This window comes from Xyrauchen texanus, chromosome 1, assembly GCF_025860055.1.
Source record: "Xyrauchen texanus isolate HMW12.3.18 chromosome 1, RBS_HiC_50CHRs, whole genome shotgun sequence".
Lineage (NCBI taxonomy): Eukaryota > Metazoa > Chordata > Actinopteri > Cypriniformes > Catostomidae > Xyrauchen > Xyrauchen texanus.
Genome location: NC_068276.1, coordinates 9,077,215 through 9,099,795, shown reverse-complemented (window position 1 = coordinate 9,099,795; position 22,581 = coordinate 9,077,215). Strand labels below are relative to the sequence as shown.

General features: G+C 39.3%; 1 protein-coding gene across 2 annotated transcripts; it reads left to right on the top strand.

Annotated features, from left to right (window-relative positions):
- Window positions 1-2,259: 2,259 nt before the first annotated feature.
- Window positions 2,260-22,025, top strand: LOC127650294 (uncharacterized). Of its 2 annotated transcripts, XM_052135628.1 has the most exons (6): window positions 2,260-2,467; window positions 20,138-20,389; window positions 20,665-20,836; window positions 20,951-21,099; window positions 21,210-21,277; window positions 21,429-22,020. In XM_052135628.1, exons 2-6 carry the CDS (start codon window positions 20,260-20,262, stop codon window positions 21,444-21,446), a joined length of 537 nt encoding a protein of 178 aa, XP_051991588.1. In that variant the 5' UTR covers window positions 2,260-2,467; window positions 20,138-20,259; the 3' UTR covers window positions 21,447-22,020. The 2 variants fall into 2 exon arrangements, with proteins under 2 accessions (XP_051991588.1, XP_051991583.1); XM_052135623.1 differs by lacking the exon at window positions 21,210-21,277 and having other exon boundaries at window positions 21,429-22,025.
- Window positions 22,026-22,581: the final 556 nt, after the last annotated feature.

Sequence of the window (22,581 nt, the reverse complement as noted above, 5' to 3'; positions counted from 1 at the left end):
ACAAACAACACTGTCACAGGTGCTCATTTGATTTGCACCAAATGTATCTTCATATGTATGTCCCAGTCTTAATCTAGATGATAATACTTCTTCCCTTCTGTTTTCTCCCTGACAGTTTACTATCCTACTGACTGTATGATATTATAACACCACCTTTGTGTATTAATATTTTCCCATCTTATTTGCCATTTGTTTATTAACTCCTTTATTACCAATTTTGCCTCTTTCTTTCCAATAGGTACTTTGACATCCTCCTCCCTTTTATTTTGTGCTTTTTTTTGCTAGTTTGTCAGCAACCTCACTCCCAAATACCCCAACATGCACGGCACCCAACAAAAATACACCATGATACCAACCTCTTTCAATCTGTGTAACGATGAATATATTTCCATTAATTAGTCTTCTCTGTCTGATCTTGCATGTAGTATACTTACTAAGGCTAAAGAAGAATCCGAGCATTTTACCACCTTGTTCAGTCTGACTTTCTCAATCCATTGCAGTCCTACTATTATCACAGTTCATTCTGCAGTGTACAGAGACAGATCATAGGGCAATTTCAAACTCATTCCTATTTTACATTTAGGAACAAATACCCCTACTCCAACCTTTGGCTGGTATGTTTTTTAGAACCATCTGTAAATATTTGCAATACTGAATAAAATTTCTCATTCAGAAAAGCATTTACCTCATTCCCACTATATCCTTCTTTGGGCATTTCACAGGCCTCTATTAAACTCAAGTCTACGAGCAGTTCTGGAACCTTCCATGGTATAGCAGCAGAAAGAGGCACATTAGAAGAGAAACTCTTATTGTCAATGTCACATTCCTTGGCCCACTCTCTGTACTTCCACCCAAAACTATTTCCTCCATCACCTGTATACTCCTACCAATCCTCCAGTACTTAGTGTGTACGATGATTACTCGCTGATCCTTGAAGATTTACCCAGAATGTCTTTGTCAATTTTTTCCTAAAAAATTTAGAGACATCTCTCCCATTTCTACCCCAGTTGCAACTGTAATGGATGATTCTATTGCTCCACAACTTTCTTAATGCCCTATACTGTATAATATCTAGTCTTTCCATTAAAGACTTGGTTGCCGATCTATATACAATGCAACCATAATCAAAACAAGAACGTATTAGAGCTTGATATATACACAACAATGAATTACAACTAGCTCTTCAATTGTATCTGCAACTGTATGCATACAACTTGTGATCTTTTTACATTTTGTTTCGATTTTACTTATATGCCACTTCCAAGTCAACTTTTTGTCAAATCATAAGCCAAGGTACTTAAACACTGGTACTCTTTCTAATGATTGATCATATAATTTCAATGTTAAATGGTCAATCTGCTTTTTCTTTGTGAATATCATTTATTGTGTATTTTGATAATGAAAACTTTAAACCCCAATCCACGTACCATTCTTCCACTTCTTTACTCGCCTGCTGTATGCCTTTAACTAAAAAAAAGTTCCCTGGAGAAATGCCAGAAAAACATTTATTTAATGAACTCATCCATGTTAATGAACAGAAGTATATTATGTGTAACATCACACAGGTTTTATAGTTTCATTAAAAAAATATTACATTAAACAATATGAAGAGAAAGGAGAAATGTTACAGAAAATAAAATAAATGACAGAACATTCTTTGATAAGGCTGCAGCTGAAGACAAACAATCTGGTTACAGCCAGGAACATAATGTAGTTAAGCAATATAATCAAGAGGCACAGTAAGCAATTTATTCTGGTTAGCAGTCTACCCCACTTCCCTGTGTCCTCATGCACATTAATTAAATAACACAGATAAAGAGTGTTTGGGGAAAATGAAAAATAAACAATAAACTCCCAAGCCTCAGGTTGGCATGGAGACAATGACATAACAACTCATTACATTAGCGGCTCAATGCAAGTGGCATAAAAGACCTCATTCTGAACAGGATCAGCTTTGTAAAGAGGTACTGTAGTTACAAATGCTAGGCAACCACGAAATGCAAGAATATATATATATATATATATATATATATATATATATATATATATATATATATATATATTAGGGCTGTCGAGTTAACGCGTTAATATCGCGCGATTAATTATACAAAAAAATAACGCGTTAAAAAAAATAACACATTAATCGCATGCTTGTAGTACCACCTGTATACTCCAGAGGGCAGTAAGTGAAATTTCAGCTGTGTGAGCAACACAGAGTTACAGTGAAGAAAACAACACATATGCGTTACTAAGGGTTCAAATGCCAACTAGGGATCTCAATATGTGTTTAAAGATTGAGTATTAAACTATATTTAACTTGACACATTGACCTAAACACTTTATTTTTATGACGCAACACACCCGAGACGCGACACAAGCATGTCTGGCGCAGGTCTTATGGTAGGGTGACCACCTTTCCCGCATTTTGCGGGACAGCCCTGAAATTGGAAGCGTTGTCCCGCGTCCCGTAAGTCATAATTTTTTATCTTTATTATTATTTCGGCATCATTTTATTTCATCGTCCTTTAATTACAAAATCACTATAAAAATATCTTTGGTCTGATATCTTTGGTTTGAGCTGTTACCAACGCGTTCGTGGAGAGAGTGTTTTCACTGATGACCGCTGCGTGGACAGAGACAAGGAACTGAGCACCTGTGGACCTCATCAAAAGTGAACTCCTGGTGAAAGTAGGCGTTGGGCCGGACCTCGAAATTATGAATTTAATACTTACCTCACAGCTGTGTAAGTCTTTTTTTGCTGAGGTCATGTAATAAAATCGTATAAGTACTACAGACATTGTTTCCAACTTTGTTGTTTGCACATTTGACGCAAAATGTCTTTACAAACTTTTACTTTTTTAAACCGGCAAATAAGCAGGAGTACTAATCATAACGTTAGAAAACCTCCCGTTTCCTTGACAACCAATGTAAATAATGAACACAGATGACCCGAAAGCTGCGTTCTTGAAATTACAATTTTGCTGTAAATCATTAAAAATGTAAATTTAGTTCTGTAGTTCAGTAATACTGAGGTAAAAATGAGGTGTTTTATCCATTTAGCCTCAAATGTAAAAAGCCCTGTAACCCCCCTTTCCCAGACAAGTTGGGCAAAGATTGTTCAATGTACAAATGTATGTGAGAACCTGCAAACCACAGAGAGTACAGTAGCTGAAAAAGCCGTATTGGCATTTAACTTAAATTCCGAAGACGTCCAAGATGTGCCGGCTAATGTTGGATTTCACAGAGAATGCTACATGCTCTTCACCAACAAAGAACACATAAGAAGAGCACGTAAGAAGATAGAAAATGCAGCTAACAACAGTGAAGGTTTGTATCAAATGTATAATTGTTATATAAAACGTTTCATTTATATACGTTTAACCCCTTACTAGTCAGCCCCAATTTTGGCAAGTGATGCATTCATGACATCCCCAAAATAAAAAGGTTGCTGCTCAGAAGTCATTCTGAATATACACATAACCAACGTATATTTAGAAAGCCAACCCTTGAGAGTTTACATTTCAAAACTCAAAATTAACCAGACTGTTATTAATATTGAGATATATAAGCTCAAACATAGAAACAAAAACAACAAATATTAAGAATATATTTATAAAATGTATAAAAATATTATGTGAATTTAGGATTGCAACTTATAACCACAACTAAAACATGGGGATTTTTTAAAGACAATCATCCCGCACAATATTCTATAATAAAATCAACTAATCGAATATTCGAAAATCGTGACTTATCCCTAATTAATATAGTATTTCAGTGCAAGTGGATGACATGACAAGTCGCAAAAGGCAGTGCAATATGTGTGTAAGTGGGGTCAAATGTTCATAGCAAATTTAAAAATAAAAAAAATAAACCAATGTAGCAGCATCATAGTGTAAACTACCAGTGTATTTGTGCAAGAGTCAATCAGCTGCCCTTAGATTATTGGAGGGTGGGGGTGGAAGGAAGAGGCTCTCTATGATTCCCCTATAGAAAGTTAAGAGGATGGATTTGTGGGAGATGAGCCTTCCTCAACTGTGGGAGGAAGTGCAGAGGTTTTTGGACTTTCTTGGCCAGGTTCTGTTGGTGGTGTCGATAGACCAAGATGGGTCATCTGTGATGTGGATACTAAGCAACTCCGTGATCTTGACCTGCTCCATTCATGGTGCTGTTGATGTGATTGATGATTGTCAACGATCACCTTTGTAGTCATTTGGGTGTGGAGAGATATGATGTTGTCCTGTCCGTGTCTGTGTGTTAGATAAACAACTGAATTATATTCAGATAAACACAGAAAGCACACATTACTAGATAATTTTAAATCACATTTTTCATCTTAACATTTTAATTAAGATACTAACCATCTTAAACGAGCTTGACAAGACTACTGCAGTTCTGACCACAAATAATTTTGTTAAATAGCTCAAAAACAGCCATCTTTAAATAAAATATTTTTCCACCATATGTGCATAAGCTACCATGCACAGAATTGTGTCATTGTATAAACTGTGACAATCAACCATAAATGACTTATATAACTCCATGACTACCACTATAAAGTTGATTTGAAATCATTTATTTGTTTTGCTTTGCACTCTTTTTAGCTGATAATTAGTCTAGCTTACTTGTAGCCTAGGTAGCTTGCTATAAACCAATCCAACCTTGACATACCTGTCAAATTATTTCCTACTGTCTTCCCGTTTAAATGTATTTGAATACTCTTTGCTTAGTTCATTGTGTATGTACCGAATGATTTGGATTAGCCTAAGCAACATACCGTTAGACCTAGCTTTACTGCTCCACTACCAACATTCTTTCGTGGCTACTGTTCTCATCAACGACAACGCATATATTCACGACGAAGTATAGCTTGCAGTCTTAAATACAACTTATATGAAAAGCATTAAGATATAGGGGTGTATAAATATTGTAAAACAAATCTTACCTTGACGTTCTCGTCTTCTTCTTCTTCTTCTTCTTCTTCTTTTGTTTTTTTTATGGCGGTTGGCATACCAACTTAACGGTGCATTACCGCCACCGACTGGGCTGGAGTGTGAATCAAGAGATATTGGAACTTGGCTAAAAAAAAATAAAATAATTTTTTAATCCTTTTGTCTAAGTCTATGTCTCTCAGATACTTAATAACAAAGTGATAAATGTTACTAGATGTTTTCCCTAATAAACCTTGCATTGTGAAATTATTCTGATTGATCATTCTGAGAGACTGAAAAAGCTGGTTTCTTTCTTGACTGTATTTTGTGCACTGAAATAAAATATGCTCCACAGTTTCTGAATGAGTACAATGTTGGCATTTCCCTGTTGGATGTTTCCCTATTAATTTCAATGAAGAATTGAGCCCTGTGTGTCCTATTCTTAACCGTGTAATTATACTTTCCTCTCTTCTACTCCTACACTCTATCCTTCCTATACCCACTTCTGGTTGTATATTATATAAATGTCTCCCTTTATCCTGATCCACCCAATACTCCTGCCATTTTGATCTTGCATATGCTTTAATTAATATTTTAGCTTCAGTTTTGCTATATGGAACTTGTAATATTCTATTATGTTTTAGTGTTTGTTTTGCAAGTTTATCAACCTCCTCATTCCCTTTCACTCCAACATGTGCAGGTACCCAAAGAAACCTAATTTTTAAATCCTTTACATTTAACTTATGTAAAACCATACATATTTTATGAATTATATCATTTCTTATAGATTTCCCAGATTTTGACGTTGTCTTGCCGAGACACACGGGTCTCTCCAGGTTGGGTTGTAGACCCATTTGGCTTCAGACTGACGCGAGTCACGCGACGCCGGTTCAACGAATAACGTGATTGGCCAAATCAATTCAACAAGGTAACAACACAAGCGTTGATTGGATCTCACTCCGGCCAACGTTTGTGATCAGCTAGCGAAATTAAATCTATTTTTATACTTTAATGTGCAACAATTGGCGTTGGAAACAATCGGTAATCTTTTTGTGAATTATTCATACAGACAAATAAAAAAATGAGCCAGACAGCTGCTGGGTAACTATCAAATCAAAAACTAAACGAGATAGACGGACTCGGCCCACCGCCTAAAGTGAACACCTACACCTGCCAGGAGTTCTACAGTCATAATGAATGAGAAGAATCTTTCTAGTCTTTAATAATGGAACTGATGTGCTTATTTGGAAATGTGCTTTTTAACGATTCGATTATTATTTTCACTTCATTATATTTACATTGAGTAGGTCTGAGCTGTTAAAATGAGTTTGTATCGTAGACCTTATGCCAAACTGAGTGAAGTTCACAGCGCCGTCATTAACATTTAACATCACTGCAAAAATACATCTAATATAAAATCAATATTTATTCACCTAGTAAGTTATCTCTCCCTCGTGTCCTGCAAAATCAGGTCTGCTGACCTGCAACAGAGCAATAGCCAGGTGGTCACCCTATCGTATGGTCTTTACCTCACATATATTTAATTACCGGTTAAGGAGGTGTCCTTTAAACTGTTACACCGTTTTTACCCAGTCAATCTTTATTCAAGAAACATGCTCCCTGAAATAGATCCACTTTGCTCCTTCTATAATCCGGTGTAGATGAATCTGCCCATCATCTTTTTTGGGAATGTGCCCATGCAGTAGTATTTTAGAGAATTTGTTTTAAATACATTATTTAAATACTCTTTGTACCTCCAACAACTCCAAAGCATTGAAAACCATTACACTATGTAATTAATATAATTAAACAAGCCCTCATAATAAATCTTTAACTGATTGACAAATTCACTTGTGAAATGGATTGCTGTGAACTGTGTGTCAATGATTGACTTATGATCAATAATATGGTAGTAAACAATACATTGTATTCTAAAGCAACTTTTAAATTGTCTTATTAATGATGAACTCTTCTGCTACAAGAATGTAATGCATTTTAATTATCTCAATTTTTTTTTATTATATTATATATATAATTTTGTAATATTTAAAGATAACTATGTATAATTATTTCATCATTATATATTGAATTATTGTTATATGAGGGGCTTTCTCAGCAAATATTTGTATATGCGATTAATCGCGATTAATTAATCGGGACACCATGTAATTAATTCGATAAAAATTTTTAATTGATTGACAGCCCTAATATATATATATAAAAAAGTTGATCTGAATGCATATTATGCCCTTCAGATGTCTCAAAAAGAGGGTTACCTAACACTCTTGAACCTGAGTTTTGCATGCTCTTTATCTTTAATGGGTTTCCATGAATAAACTGAATGAACCTCTAACATAGGAAAGGACTTTAACCTTTAAGATTGCATTGCTTCCTTTACCATCAGTTCTGGCAATTAAAAAAGATGTTTGAGGAACAGAACTGATGGCAGTAGGATACATGGTCAAACATGGGTCCATTTTTAAGAGTTTAGTCACAGCCGCATTAAGTTAATGGATTCACATTTGCATTGCAAAACATATTTAATTGCCGCATGTCAAACTATACCTACTGCTATTGCCATTTCTCATATTATAATCTTATTTTCTGATTTTTAATTTACTGAGGATTTGACCTTCTTAACCATTGTAAATAGCTACAAGAGAAACTGTCAATGAGATGGTTTCAAATTGACAATTAAAGGGGTCATGATATAGAGAATACAATTTTCCTTGATATTTGGACATATAAACATACTGTAAATTCAGAACTCATCCCCAGTCTTAAAAGAGCATTGGTAGTTGCCATCCTGCTGAACTATCTCATTTTGAAATCTGTCTGTTTGTGACGTCATGTCATTTACACATCCTACAACATGCGTAATTGCACCCTTGGCACCACCCACTGGCGCGCAGGTCAAGAGAGCAGGCCTTGTGTTGATAACTATTCCTAACATAACATCAAAGTTGACCCATCTGGACTATTTTGGATTATTGTTGAATATATTCATGCACTAGACAGACATCTTTGACCGCTTGATACATATCTCATGCCACTTATATAAGACACTGTGTTAAGTTACAACTCTGAAAGGCAGAAGCAGTTCTCTTTCATTTAGCTGCTGCCTGTGTTGCTTGAGCACAAACACGTCATGGACTTGTTCTATTGACCCATTTGCGCAATTTGTTTTTTTATTAGGGCCCAAGCACAAAGTGCGTAGGACCCTATTGTTTTCGTTAGGATTATTATTATTATTATTATTATTATTATTATTATTAGGGCCCAAGCCTTGAAAAGGCAAGGCCCTATTGTTTTCGTTAGAATATTATTTTTCTTACGACTATTCGGGCACTTTTGGGGCTCTTAACGTGCTCTAAAACTCTTGAAACTTTGCACAAGGGTCAGAACCCACGGCCATTAGGGCCGGGCTGAAGCTGGTACTGGGAAGTGGCAGGGGGGCTCGACGGCGCCCCCTGGAACGGGGTCCGAAAACTTGGTCCATAAATCAAACACGCTTGCATGTAATAATATGAAACTTGTACACGTATAGATCTCATCGTTTCATATATCCTTCATACTTTTACTTTTTACACCAGCCCAACAGGAAATCGTCTATTTAGGGTTGTTTGGAAAACGCATGCAATGGAATTTGAAATACTCCTCCTAGAGAATTTCACCAATCGCCACGAAACTCGGTCAGCATGAAGTCAAGACATTGAGGATGAAAAATTGCCGGCGGATTTTTGATATCTCGAACGGTTTGGCCATGGCGAGGAAACGAAATGATGGTGCGAAAAGAGAAACAGGAAGTGTGTTATAACTTCTGCATACATTAATTGATCTCGATGAAACTTCAGCAGTGTGTTCGCTGTAACAGGCCGATCGCATGGATGTGACTATTGTGAGTCAAAGTTATAGCGCCACCAACTGGCAGAAGGAAGTGTGTCACTTTCAAAATGCTTTGAAATCACCCTCTTATTTTTACCCGATTTACTTAAAACTTTTGGTGTGTAATGTAAACGCACGGCAGATGTAGACATGTGAAAGGATTATTGATATCTTGGATACTGTTGCCGCGGCAACGCTTCAAACTTGAATATTCTTTTTTGATGCTTTTGAGACTCTTAGCATTCTTGAAATTGCATGAAACTCGACAGACACATCACATTTATTAGCCAGTAGACATGTGCAAATTTCAGAAACAGGCGTGGTGCTGGGGCTCAGTAGCACACCTTTTGACAAAAGTGAGGGGGTTGGTTTTAAACTTTGACCCACAGTCACAAAACTCAGTAATTATATTGTTCTCATCGAGCCGGACAACTTTCTAATTTACAGTCATTAGCTCAGACCAACAGAAAGTCAGATATTTTGGTTTGAATGTGGATGTTTTGGAGAATTTTCTCTGCCTCTCTCACTGACCCTACGTCTCTCTGTGTCTGGGGGGAGGGGGATGATTTGGCTGTTGAGTGAAAATGCTTTTATTTTTGTTTTTCAAGGTTTTGGGGCCCTTAACGTGCTTGAAAACTCTTGAAACTTTGCACACGGGTCGGAACCTGCGGCCAACAGGGCCGTGCCGAAGATGGTACCCGGGCATGGCAGGGGGGGCTCGACAGCGCCCCCTGGAATGGGATTCGAACACTTGTCCATATATCAAACACGCTTGCATGTAATAATATGAAACTCGGTACACTTGTAGATCTCATCGGGCTGAACAACTTTCGTCCTCTAAGTTTTACGCCAGCCCAACAGGAAGTCGGCTATTATGGGTTGTTTGGAAACACATGCTCTGGAATTATATATATTCTGCCTAGAGAATGAATCCAATCGCCACCAAACTCGGTCGGCATGAAGTCAAGACATTGAGGATGCTACATTCCGGACGGAGTTTTGATATTTCGAACGGTTTGTCCGTGGCGAGGAAATTGATTTAGGACTAAAAAAGGACACATAAAGTGTGTTATAACTTACAAAACTCGGCGTGTATATTGTTCTCGTCGAGCTGAACAACTTTCTAATTTACAGTCATTAGCTCCAACCAACAGAAAGTCAGATATTTTGGTTTGAATGTGGATTTCTTGGAATTTTGCTCTCTCTGTCTCTCTCTGACAGACAGAGTTTCCCCTGCCATTCTTTGTGTGTGTGTGTGTGTGTGTGTGTGTGTGTGTGTGTGTGTGTGTGTGTGTGTGTGTGTGTGGAGGGGAGGGGGAGGGAGACGGACAACTTTCCAATTTACAGTCATTAGCTCAGACCAACAGAAAGTCAGATATTTTGGTTTGAATGTGGAACACATTGCAAATGATTCTTTGAAGCTCCAAAAAGCACATAAAGGGTGCATAAAAGCAAGGAAGTGTGTTATAACTTCTGCATACATTAACTGATCTCAATGAAACTTCAGCAGTGCGTAAGTTATAATTACATTAATAAACCTGTAGAGAGACCTCCGGATAAATACTGGCCTTCTGGATTAACACGTTTAAGTGCTGCAAAATTTATTGACCTATGACATCCTATGACATTAAAAATTATTCTACATTTGAATTACCTCATAGATGTGACTATTGTGGTTCACGGTCATAGGCCCTGTCCCAAATGGCACACTTCATATGAATTTTCAGTCTTGTGTACTTATTTCATGTCTCCATTAACTCCATGTGACCGTAGGGTGTGTCATTTTTCATTTTAGGTATCAGAAGGGTGCTCGCGCATACTTTGTGGTTGATATGTGCCCTCGATGCGCACTTTTGCAGAGCCCACTGATGCAAGCTCTACACCAGACATCTTCTCGACGGTCAAAGCGAGGTTACGTTATTGCCCATCGTGCACAGTGACCCTAAATGCACGGGGGTGGCGGTGCCACCAGCAACCCTAAAGGCACGGGGGTGGCGGTGCCACCGGCTTGGGCCCGCCATCGCTGCTTGCAGCTATATTTATTATTATTATTATTTTTTTTTTTTTCACGACTTACGGGGCACTTTTGGGGCTCTTAACATGCTCAAAAACTCTTGAAACTTTGCACACGGGTCAGAACCTGCGGTCATTAGGGCCGGCCTGAAGCTGGTACCCGGGCGTGGCAGGGAGCTCGACAGCGCCCCTGGAACAGGGGCCGAAAACTTGGTCTATAACTCAAACACGCTTGCATGTAATAATATGAAACTCGGTACACATATAGATCTCATCATTTCATATATCCTTCATACTTTCACTTTTTACCCCAGACCAACAGGAAACCGTCTATTTAGGGTTGTTTGAAAACGCACGCAATGGAATTTGGAATACTCCTCCCAGAGAACTCCACCAATCGCCACCAAACTCGGTCAGCATGATGTCAAGACATTGACCATGAAAAATTGCCGGCAGATTATTGATATCTCCAACGGTTTGGCCGTGGCAAGGAAACGAAATGATGGCGAGAAACGAGAAACAGTCAGAGTGTTATAACTTCTACATACATTAATTGATCTCGATGAAACTTCAGCGGTGTGTTCGCTGTAAGAGGCCGATCGCATGGATGTGACTATTGTGAGTCAAAGTTATAGCGCCACCAACTGGCAGAAGGAAGTGTGTCACTTTCAAAATGCTTGAAAATCACCCACTTATTGTTACACGATTTACTTCAAACTTTAGGTGTATAATGTAAACACACGGCAGATGTAGACGTGTGAAAGAATTATTGATATCTTAAATACTGCTGTCGCGGCAGCTCTTCAAACTTGAATTTTCTTTTTGATGCCTGGTGCAGGGGCTCAGTAGCGCCACCTTCAGACAAAAGTGGGGTATTGGTTTCATACTTTGACCTACAGTCAGATATTTTGGTTTGAATGTGGAACACATTGCACAAGAACTTTGAAGCTCAAAAAGCACATAAATGAAGCTTAAACAGCAAGGTAGTGTGTTATAACTTCTGCATACATTACTTGATCTCGATGAAACTTAAGCAGTTTCTTCACTTGAAGAGGCCGGTCGCGTGGATGTGACTATTGTGAGTCAAAGTTATAGCGCCACCAACTGGCAGAAGGAAGTGTGTCACTTTCAAAATGCTTTGAATTCACCCCTTATGTCTCAATTGAACAAACAGTTGATAAAGAAATCGGTATCAATATATTGAATTATGAATTATTTCACTGATCAACTGTGATGTCCGGTTAAGATGAAAATAAACTATTACTCTGTCTAAGCGATTATCTTTCTGAAACACGCCACAAAAACTTACAGAAACGGATAACACAAACATGACGTTGGAAATATACACTTATCAGTATAGTTATATTAAACTTGTCTATTTCAGTTATATAGCTGTCTCATATGTAATTTCTCCTTTAATTCTATAATATAACCACTAGATGGAGGTCTAAGCACATTTTCTGTATTCTCGTTGTTTTAACGTAAGAAGAACACTTGTACGTGTTGACTGTTGAGAACGGTGTTTGGAGATTTTAAAAGACGCGGACCAGACGGAAAAACAAGACATACTGCATCATTGCGTTCAATATTTTAACGAGGGCCACTCGTACGCTGTACACGGTGTAAGCATCAGCTTGAGGACTCTTCAAAATGTATATAGGTCTCAGTTCTGGATGGAGTTATTTGCAGACCTTAGAGATGCTGGATACTTCAACGGGAGTCGTGAGCGTCATTGCTTTGGTGATACAATAAAAAATACTCTACAAAAAAAAAATAAATAAAAAAAAAAACAGCGTTTCCACGGGGTCTTAAAAAGTCTTAAAAAGTCTAAAATTTCAAAATCACAATTTAAGGCCTTAAAAAGTCTTAAATTTGCTGAAGTATTGTGTTCTAGGTCTTAAATAATTTTTAACAGGTCTTAATTTTCCTACGTCCATGTAAATCTCATTTAAATGCTCCCTAGCGCTTTGGAATGTTTCTTTTTTACTTCCGTGGTGTTGTAGTTTCTCATTTCGCTAGTCCAAATATAATTCGCTGTATTATGACTACAAAATAGACCAACATGCAACAGCCAGCTTTGAGCTTTGTGTTATTGGCGCGAGTCTCTCGGATACAACAGAAAGACGTTAAACGGATTTTATTCAGCTATGAGGAAGTGCAAGTTTAGCGATACTTGGCTTGAAAAATCTGAATTTCGTGCTTGGTTAAACCCAGTTGCAAATAACGCATTTGAAGCCTACTGCTTATGCAAGAAAGCTATTCAATTGGGAATGTTGGGTGTACGGGCGCTGGAGTCTCATTCAAAAAGTGAAAAATATCTAACTGCTGTCAAGGGTCTCCAGCAAACTACAGCCATCAGCCATTACGCTTTGGAATAGCGGATGATGACTAATTTCCAAAATCACGGGACCGTTCGTGCTGATGTTCGACGAAAGTCTTCATCGCACCACCAAAACGAAACAGCTGGACCTGCACGCACGCTTTTGGTCTGCTGCGAATGGGTCGAGACTGCAATAAATAAAAATAAAAAGGAATAGGCTACAATGAATGATCTATGGCAGGGCTAGTATAATGGTGGCCCCAGATCATCTTTATCTGACCCTCCAACAGTTTTTTTTATTTTTAAAAACCCTCACAATCTGATATCAAAGTGCCCTCTCAGCAAAGGTTTAGCGCGTTCATAGGCAACCGCATTCATCGGTGAGTTTAACAACGCTCATTGTGGCGCATAACACCATTCATCGGTGAGTTTAACAACGCTCAACTGCAGGTAAAGCAGCACTCGGAGGTGAGTTCAACCAAAACAACGCTAAACTGCATGTGGCTAATGTTTACACTCAGGGTACATTACGGCATGTTTTCCATAACGTTACGACGTTCTCAATATAATTCATAATCACACGTTTATAATGAACAACGCGTTATGGTTATTGTGTTATTAAAAACTGTGTACGCAGGTGTTACAGTTAACATGGTAACACTAAGTTACACCTGGTTTACTTGTATGTTACTGATTAAGAAGTAATGTAAAAAAAACAGTTATAACTGCATGAAGATGAATGGTAACACAATACTGGCAAAATACTGTTTACATCTTGCAAATGCATATGATTCAAGACTACAATTCCCCAGAACGGAGGGAGGGGCGGGGTGACCAAACCTCATTATCATTTAAAGTCATATGCACTGAAACGGCGTGCTGAAAACGGAGCTGTTTTTGAGCAGTTAAAATTTGTGTTTTCTTAAAACACTAATGAGAATTTTTAATAAAAGTATATTACAAAGTTTTCATTTAGACCCTAAAGATTCATATTAACTTGTACAAAAATGGCATTATATGACCCCTTTAAGGTTACAAATACACACACACACACACTCCATCATTGCAATCTTGACATTGCAGCCTGTTCATTATAGCCGCAATAAAATATAATAATAAAATAGTAAACCTACCATATAAAAATTACTCTGTTTAAATAGTCAGTAGTACAATTCAGTATCATTCACAGTAAGCACCGCTCCACTGTGATGTTTCCAAGCATATTTTTGCGCATGCAAAGAGGATGATTTTCTATGTCGGTATTGGAGCGTGAGTAAAGTACAAAGCCTATAATAACTGGCAGAAGGCAGTAAGAGAAACAGGAAGTCTGTTATAACTTCTGCATACATTAATTGATCTCGACGAAACTTCAGCAGTGTGTTCGCTGTAAGAGGCCGATCGCATGGATGTTGCTATTGTGAGTCAGTTATAGCGCCACCAACTGGCAGAAGGAAGTGTGTCACTTTCAAAATGCTTTTAAATCACCCCTTATGTCTCAAGTGAACAAACAGACCAACAGAAAGTCAGATATTTTGGTTTGAATGTGGATTTCTTGGAATTTGCACACATCTTCTCGACGGTCGAGCGAGCTTACGTTATTGCCCGTCGTCGCTGGGCGACCCTAAAGGCCCAGGGTGGCGGTGCCACCGGCTTGGGCTCGTCATCGCTGCTCGCAGCTTTAATTATTATTATTTTTTTACTGACTATTGGGGCACTTTTGGGGCTCTTAACGTGCTCAAAAACTCTTGAAACTTTGCACACGGGTCAGAACCCGCGGCTGTCAGGGCCGGGCTGAAGCTGGTACCGGGCGTGGCAGGGGTCTCGACAGCGCCCCTGGAACAGGGTCCGAAAACTTGGTCTATAACTCAAACACGCTTGCATGTAATAATATGAAACTCGGTGCACGTATAGATCTCATCGTTTCATATATCCTACATACTTTTACTTTTTACCCCAGACCAACAGGAAACCGTCTATTTAGGGTTGTTTGAAAAACGCACGCAATGGAATTTGGAATACTCCTCCCAGAGAATTCCACCAATCGCCACCAAACTCGGTCAGCATGATGTCAACACATTGAGCATGAAAAATTGCCGGCAGATTTTTGATATCTCTAACGGTTTGGCCGTGGCGAGGAAACGAAATGATGGCGCTAAAAGAGAAACAGGAAGTGTGTTATAACTTCTGCATACATTAATTGATCTCCATGAAACCGCAGCAGCGTGATCGCTGGAAGAAGCCGATCGCATGGATGTGACTATTGTCAGTCAAAGTTATAGCGCCACCAACTGGCAGAAGGAAGTGTGTCACTTTCAAAATGCTTTGAAATCACCCACTTATTTTTACCCGATTTACTTAAAACTTTAGGTGTATAATGTAAACACACGGCAGATGTAGACATGTGAAAGGATTATTGATATCTTCGATACTGTCGCCGCGGCAACGCTTCAAACTCGAATATTCTTTTTGATGCTTTTGAGACTCTTAGCATACTTGAAATTGCATGAAACTCGACAGACACATCACATTTATTAGCCAGTACACATGTGCAAAGTTTCAGAAACGGGCGTGGTGCAGGGGCTCAGTAGCGCCACCTTTTGACAAAAGTGGGGGGTTGCTTTACACTTTGACCCACAGTCACAAAACTCAGGAATTATATTGTTCTCATCGAGCCGGACAACTTTCTAATTTACAGTCATTAGCTCAGACCAACAGAAAGTCAGATATTGTGGTTTGAATGTGGATGTTTTGGAGAATTTTCTCTCCTCTCTCACTGACCCTACGTCTCTCTGTGTCTGGGGGAGGGTGCTGATTTTGCTGAGGAGTGAAAATGCTTTTATTTTTGTTTTTCAAGGTTTTGGGGCCCTTAACGTGCTCGAAAACTCTTGAAACTTTGCACACGGGTCGGAACCCGCGGCCATCAGGGTCGGACCGAAGATGGTACCCGAGCGTGGCAGGGGGCTCGACAGCGCCCCTGGAATGGGATTCGAACACTTGTCCATATATCAAACATGCTTGCATGTAATGATATGAAACTCGGTACACTTGTAGGTCTCGTCGGGCCGAACAACTTTCGTCCTCTAAGTTTTACGCCAGCCCAACAGGAAGTCGGCTATTATGGGTTGTTTGGAAACACGTGCTCTGGAATTATATATTTTCCGCCTAGAGAATGAATCCAATCGCCACCAAACTCGGTCGGCATGAAGTCAAGACATTGAGGATGCTACATTCGGACGGATTTTTGATATCTCGAACGGTTTGGCCGTGGCGAGGAAATTGATTTATGACTAAAAAGGACACATGAAGTGTGTTATAACTTAGTTAGTTCTATCTACAGTTACAAAACTCGGCGTGTATATTGTTCTCGTCGAGCCGAACAACTTTCTAATTTACAGTCATTAGCTCCGACCAACAGAAAGTCAGATATTGTGGTTTGAATGTGGATTTCTTAAAATTTTTCTCTTTCTGAGTGACCAATCCTCCTCCCTTTCTGTGTTTTTTCTCTCAGTGTCTCTCTGTCTGACAGACAGAATGGGCCTGCCAAATTTTTTTTTGTGTGTGTGTGTGTGTGTGGGGAGGGAGGGGGGTTCTCTGTTGGGTTTAGATTTGCTTTTTGATTGTTTGATTGTTTTTCAAGGTTTCTGGGACTTTTGGGGCCCTTAACATGCTCGAAAACTCTTGAAACTTTGCACACAGGCCAGAACCCGCGGCCATCAGGGCCGGGCTGAATCTGGTACCCGGCGTGGCAGGGGGCTCGACAGCGACACCTGGAATGGGATTCAAACACTTGTCCATATATCAAACATGCTTGCATGTAATAATATGAAACTCGAACACTTCTAGATCTCGTTGGGCGAACAACTTTCTAATTTACAGTCATTAGCTCAGACCAACAGAAAGTCAGATATTTTGGTTTGAATGTGGAACACATTTCAAATTAACTTTGAAGCTCCAAAAAGCACATCAAAAGTAACATAAAAGAAGGGAGTGTGTTATAACTTCTGCATACATTAACTGATCTCGATGAAACTTCAGCAGTGTGTTTGTGGGAAGAGGCCGGTCGCATGGATGTGACTACTGTGAGTCAAAGTTATAGCGCCACCAACTGGCAGAAGGAAGTGTGTCACTTTCAAAATGCTTTGAAATCACCTTCTTATGTCTCAAGTGAACAAACAGACCAACAGAAAATCAGATATTTTGGTTTGAATGTGGAACACATTTCAAATTAACTTTGAAGCTCCAAAAGCACATCAAAAGTAACATAAAAGAAGGGAGTGTGTTATAACTTCTGCATACATTAACTGATCTCGATGAAACTTCAGCAGTGTGTTTGTGGGAAGAGGCCGGTCGCATGGATGTGACTACTGTGAGTCAAAGTTATAGCGCCACCAACTGGCAGAAGGAAGTGTGTCACTTTCAAAATGCTTTGAAATCACCCTCTTATGTCTCAAGTGAACAAACAGACCAACAGAAAATCAGATATTTTGGTTTGAATGTGGAACACATTGCAAATGAACTTTGAAGCTCCAAAAAGCACATAAAGGCAGCATAAAAGCAAGGAAGTGTGTTATAACTTCTGCATACATTAACTGATCTCGATGAAACTTCAGCAGTGTGTCACATGGATGTGACTATTGTGAGACAAACTTATAGCGCCACCAACTGGCAGAAGGGAGTGTGTCACTTTCAAAATGCTTTTAAATCACCCTTTTATGTCTCAAGTGAACAAACAGACCAACAGAAAGTCAGATATTTTGGTTTGAATGTGGAACACATTGCAAATGAACTTTGAAGCTCCAAAAAGCACATAAAGGCAGCATAAAAGCAAGGAAGTGTGTTATAACTTCTGCATACATTAACTGATCTCGATGAAACTTCAGCAGTGCGTAAATTATAATTACATTAATAAACCTGAACAGAGACCTCCGGATAAATACTGGCCTTCTGGATTAACACGTTTAAGTGCTGCAAAAGATATTGACCTATGACATCAAAAATTATTCTACATTTGAATTACCTCATAGATGTGACTATTGTGGTTCACGGTCCTAGGCACTGTCCCTGTCTCAAATGGCACACTTCATATGAATTTTCAGTCTTGTGTACTTATTTTGTGTGTCCATTAACTCCATGAGACCGTAGGGTGTCTCATTTTTCATTTTAGGTATCGGAAGGGTGCTCACGCATACTTTGTGGTTGATATGTGCCCTCCATGCGAACTTTTGCAGAGCCCACGCTAATGCGAGCTCTACAGCACACGTCTTCTCGACGGTCAAAGCGAGGTTACGTTATTGCCCATCGTGCACAGCGACCCTAAAGGCACGGGGGTGGCGGTGCCACCGGCTTGGGCCCGCCATCGCTGCTCGCAGCTATATTTTAATTTGTTTTGTGATTTATTGATTAATTTATTAAACAAAGAACAGCAAAACATATACATACAGAATAAATATTTAACCCACACTCTACCCCCCTGATTCCCCCCCCAGTGGTCACATAATTATAGACACAAAAAAAATAAATAAAATAAAATATATGCTAATCACACACATCCACTACACCTGCCTCTCCAATGTCCCTCACCTGAAAAGGGGGTGCTTCAGTCAACTTCCAACTCCTTAAAATAATGTCTGGCAATCATAATACTAGTTAGGAACCAGTTTTTCATGCACTTATTCTCCAAATTAATGACCGCCCCATCTCCTAAAATACAGAGTCTGTGGCAAAATAAAATTTGAGAGACCAAATAACTCTCACATGAATCCAAGAATCCAAAATTCTTGTATTTTAACACATTCCCAAAAGACTGTGTCTCCATCTACTGATTAACATTGCCAGCAGGTGGGTGTGTCTTTAAGACCAAGCCTATGCAATCTAGAGAGGGTCCAATAGACTTGTAAAATCTTAAATTGCATAAGGTGAACTTGACATTTTTTTTAATCCTAGCCCACACTCCCTCCTCCAATACCAAGTTTAAATCTTTTTCCCATAATCTCTAAAGAGAATTTGAAGTTCGGTCCCCAAGACTCTGAATTAACAGGGAGTAATACACTGATGCCTCATGACCTTTTCCAAAAGCAGTAATCACCACTGCCAGAGTATCTGCCACTTTAGGGGGTGTAAACTATTCCCAAAAACAGTACAGAGCAGGTGGCGCAGCTGTAAATATTTAAAGAACTGAGATCAGGGAATCCCAAAAAGTTTAAACAAATTTTGGATTTCAACACTCCACTCTCATATAGGTCACCGAGTGTAGTAACTCCCCTCTCAATCCACTCTGACCAGCAAAAAGGGGACTTGTTGACATATAATTTGTGGTTAAGCCATATGCTCGAGGCAACATTTAAATAAATGTCTGAATTAAACACTCTGGACACTTTTGTCCATACCGAGTGTAAATGCGAGATAACGGTGTAATTTAATTTCTCTGGTTATATTGATAGAAAGGCTTTGCAATGGCAAAATAGGGGCAAGAACGTCCTGCTCAATACAAAACCAGGGAGGGGCTCTCTCAGGTGGAAGAGACCAATGAGCCAAATGTTTGAGACCACATGCAAAATCTTGGGTAGGGCTAGCCCACCTTCAATCAGTCTATGTAATTTATTTCAATGTGATCTGGGATTCTTACCATTCCAAATGATGTACTTATGTAACTATCAAATTGTTTGAAATAAGATTGGGGGACATCTACAGGGAGAGATTGTAGCAGGTAGTTGAATTTTGGAATGCAATTCATTTTAATAACATTAACCTTCCCAAGTAGTAAGTATTATATACCTTGTGACAAAAATGATTGATGGGTTATGATTGATGACATAATTGGTGTACCTTTGACCTTTGCTTCCGGTCCCTTTCCCCTCCCTACCCTACCTCCAGCAGTTGTACAGGATGTGATATGAATTGTTTGGTCAGTGGTTCTGTACAGGAAGTAGTATGAAGTGGCTGTTCTGATACCCCCATGCTGTAGCCGAGCCCATTTGTTCTAAAACAGGTCTGGGGAAGGCATTGGATGCAGCTTCAAAAGAGTGTGACCAACTACAGCTGTGGAGGCCTGCTATAGTGAATCACCTCTATTGGACTGCAGCCTCAACCCCAGACGGCAACACAGCAGTCATGGAGGCTAAATGGAAAAGTTTAGTCAACCACATCCAGGACATCCATGACCATGACACCCCTGCTTTCTCCAGTTGTGCCCATGGCCCTCTAGATGGGGATCAGCGCAACAAAGAGTGGCTGGACCCAGGTACAGTACACACAGCATGTGGTATTATGTACGCTCTACAGTTTTGTTGTATTTGCTGTCTGAGTGCTTTGACATGTGACCTATGATGATTAAATTATTTTTTCATTCCCTGGCAATCTCATAACATTCTGTTTACTGTTTATGTTTGCTATAATTCATATGCAGGACCATTTCATGTGTTTCCATTAAAAAAGAATTTTTGTCTGAATCTGTCTTGTCTATTTATACGTTTTCCATCTGTGTGTCTGTCTGCCTCCCTGTCTTGGTCTTTGCAGGCTCATTGGCAGCAGTAAAGTTGGAGAACATAATCACGAGGACTGCCTTACTGAAAGATGTTCGACAGCTGTCTCCACAGCATCAGACATTCTCCCTTGAGGCTTACCACTCCCTCATCTTGCACTTCGCACCCAAGCACACAGGGTTTTCATACGTTGGGATGTATAGCAGGTCAGTGCTATCCAAGGAACAATACAGTCAATTATTATGCCTTTTATAGTAATAATAGTACCTATTATCATGCCTATTGTAGTAAAAAAAAATCTCAAATGTGTTATTTTGTAGGCTTCTCTTAGCGGCGCTGCATTACAATCACAATGCCAACCGCGAGACAGCACGGAAAAGTGATGGGACGGAGAAGTACTGCATGCGGTATCCGCACTTCAGAAAAGGTGCCCATGTGGTGCGTCCCATCAAAGAGGCAGCCTCATACGGTAAGCAGTGTCATGCAGTTCTATCATATTTTGAGATGGCTCACGAGACATCTGTGATCAGTGGCAATGATCTTTATTCAGTATTATTATTATTATTATTATATCTGCAGGTTATGCAACATCATTGATGAAGGCCCTTCAGGAAAGCTACACCCATTCACCTGCAGCTCTTCGAGAGGTTAGCGCTAATTTGTCCTCCGATGCACCGCCTCCATCGCTAAATCCTTCGAACAGGTTCCTAAGGAGGAGGCCGTCAGCCTCTTCCTAGCCCGGCAGTCACGCTACAAGAGAACCTAAATTCACATTATTATTATTATTTTTTTCCACAGACAAGTCCAATGATTTAGTTGTAAGTATTTATTTTAGTTGTTATTTATCTTCTTTCCTTCTGTCCCTGTCATCTCATTTGGTGGTGGTTTCCTGTATTCTGCATGTTTTGTGTGTTGTTGCTTTGGTTTTACTTTGCACTAAATCATTACTTTTTTCGTCTTTGTAAGTGGCATTAATTGTCGCTGTACCCCATTCAAGGGGTCCTGCATGCTGCATGTCTGCTCCTCTGTCTGTTATTTGCATGAAATTTGTTTTATGTAATTCAAAATAATTTACCAATCATTTTACCTGTGCCTTGTCAACCTCTGTTTGCGGTGTTGTCTGGGTTCACTGTGTGTCAGCTTGATATGCTTTTGCATGTATCACTGCATATGCATTCATGAAAGAGTGTGAGTGTGAGTGACTGTGTGTGAGTAAGTGAGTGTGAGTGAGTGCGAGAACCATCAGTTGACCCTCAGGTAAGACCACACTTTTGCAGGCAAAAGAAACAATGTGCAAAGGTTTCAGGTCTAGCCCTTCATCAGTGGGCTTTTTTATATAGATTTGTTTACTTGCAACCTGTGTCTTTGTTCAGTAATCCTTGTCCTTGTTCAGTAAATGTTTAGTAACCCTTACAAGCAATGCCAATAAACAGTTTTTTCTTATTAAAATTCATGTGTTCTGTGTACTTTATAACATTTTAAGGGCAATTGGCCGATCACAACAGAATAAACAATTATTTTTATTCATTCTCATCCAAACGAGGCCATTGAAAGCCCTGATAGGTTTGGTCACCACTTTGGAAGTTTTGTCTGATGGTTGAAACCACACAAGAGGGTAGAGGCTTCCTTATACTCCTCCCTAAAACTCCATAAGCCCAGCGTATAGCCTGCCTGTACGCAGTGTACCGGTATTGCCTAGGAATAAGTAGGAAAGATTCTTAAGTTTTAAACTCTGTAAGTAGGTTGGAAACGTCATTTGAAGCCTGTCTCTTATGCATGTTTGTGCATGCAACACATCTCCTGTCACCTATTGCTGTTGTTCAAAGGACTCAGTGTAAAAACATTGGTAAAGTAAACATAAACCATGAACATACTCGTGCGTGCTGGCTTGAAGGGGACCATGATCCTGTCTGAAGTGTGAATATGCTATTTGTAGCACAAACGGATTCAG

Bases quoted from the DNA above. Each gene is read 5' to 3' on its own strand.
- LOC127650294 (XM_052135623.1), top strand. From the start codon at position 20,260: ATGGAGGCTAAATGGAAAAGTTTAGTCAACCACATCCAGGACATCCAT. The intron at 20,837-20,950 runs GTCAGTGCTATC...GTTATTTTGTAG, and splicing joins TACGTTGGGATGTATAGCAG to GCTTCTCTTAGCGGCGCTGC. The intron at 21,100-21,428 runs GTAAGCAGTGTC...TTTTTTCCACAG, and splicing joins CAAAGAGGCAGCCTCATACG to ACAAGTCCAATGATTTAGTT.